The following is a 1,272-nucleotide window of genomic DNA, read 5'->3' on the forward strand; positions in this document are numbered from 1 at the left end:
CTACTTGGCGGGAGAGTATTAAAGAGGGGTAAGTGGGAAATAATGAAGGATGGGGTAATAATGATTAAAAACAAATGTACTCATGGCCTTACTTATGTAACTGTAACCTCTGCTCATCACCTTTTCAATAAAAATATAAAATAAATAGAATTATAGACAAAGTAAAGATGACATTAAGAAACTACAGCAGATAGCAACATTCATTTTTCCCTAATATTTCATAATCTCACAGAACATTGTGAATTAATTTACTTAAAATATTCTGTTATAAGGAAAATAAGATCTATTATCTTTTCCATTTTAGATTCACCTCTTCTCATTCATGAAACCATGCATCTGAATAACAATGTGACTGAATTCATTCTACTTGGATTGACCCAAGATCTATTTAGAAAAAAAGTAGTATTTGCAATTTTCCTGATTTTTTATTTGGGAACACTATTGGGTAACTTGTTGATTATTGCTACCATCAAGACCAGCCAGGCCCTTCGGAGTCCAATGTACTTCTTCCTTTTCTATTTATCCCTATCTGATACCTGCTTCTCCACGTCCATAGCTCCTAGAACAATTGTGGATGCCCTTTTGAAGACAGCCACCATCTCTTTCAGTGAATGCATAATCCAAGTCTTTTCATTGCATTTCTTTGGCTGCCTGGAGATCTTCATCCTTATCCTCATGGCCGCTGACCGCTATGTGGCCATCTGTAAGCCCCTGCACTACACAACCATCATGAGCCACAGGGTCTGTAGTATTTTGGTGGCTGTGGCCTGGGTGGGTTCCTGTGTGCATTCTCTAGTTCAGATTTTCCTGGCCTTGAGTTTGCCTTTCTGTGGTCCCAATGTGATTGATCATTTTTTCTGTGACTTAGAGCCCTTGTTGAACCTTGCCTGCTCAGACACTTACGTGATCAACCTCCTTCTGGTGTCCAATAGTGGGGCCATTTGTACAGTGAGTTTTGTCATACTAATATTCTCCTATGTTGTCATCTTGCATTCTCTAAGGAACCACAGTGCTGAAGGCAGGAGAAAAGCCCTCTCCACCTGTATCTCCCACATCCTCGTGGTCATCTTATTCTTTGTACCTTGCATATTTATATACACTCGTCCTGCAACCACCTTTCCCATGGACAAGATGATTTCTGTCTTTTATACAATTGGCACACCTTTACTCAATCCTCTGATTTATACGCTTAGGAATACAGAAGTGAAAAATGCCATGAAAAAGTTGTGGAGCAAGAATTTTGTTTCAGATAACATAGTGGAACAGTATTAA

At 38.9% G+C, this 1,272-nt stretch overlaps 1 protein-coding gene across 1 annotated transcript; it reads left to right on the forward strand.

The window, feature by feature from the left end:
• The first annotated feature begins 330 nt into the window (after nucleotides 1-330).
• LOC125362505 (olfactory receptor 4C16-like) lies at nucleotides 331-1,272 on the forward strand. Its single transcript, XM_048361337.1, has one exon. It carries the CDS (start codon nucleotides 331-333, stop codon nucleotides 1,270-1,272), a length of 942 nt encoding a protein of 313 aa, XP_048217294.1.

Source organism: Perognathus longimembris, chromosome 13, assembly GCF_023159225.1.
Source record: "Perognathus longimembris pacificus isolate PPM17 chromosome 13, ASM2315922v1, whole genome shotgun sequence".
In the NCBI taxonomy this organism is placed as follows: domain Eukaryota; kingdom Metazoa; phylum Chordata; class Mammalia; order Rodentia; family Heteromyidae; genus Perognathus; species Perognathus longimembris.

Excerpts from the sequence above, each read along its gene's own strand:
- LOC125362505 (XM_048361337.1), top strand. The coding sequence starts at position 331 with ATGCATCTGAATAACAATGTGACTGAATTCATTCTACTTGGATTGACC.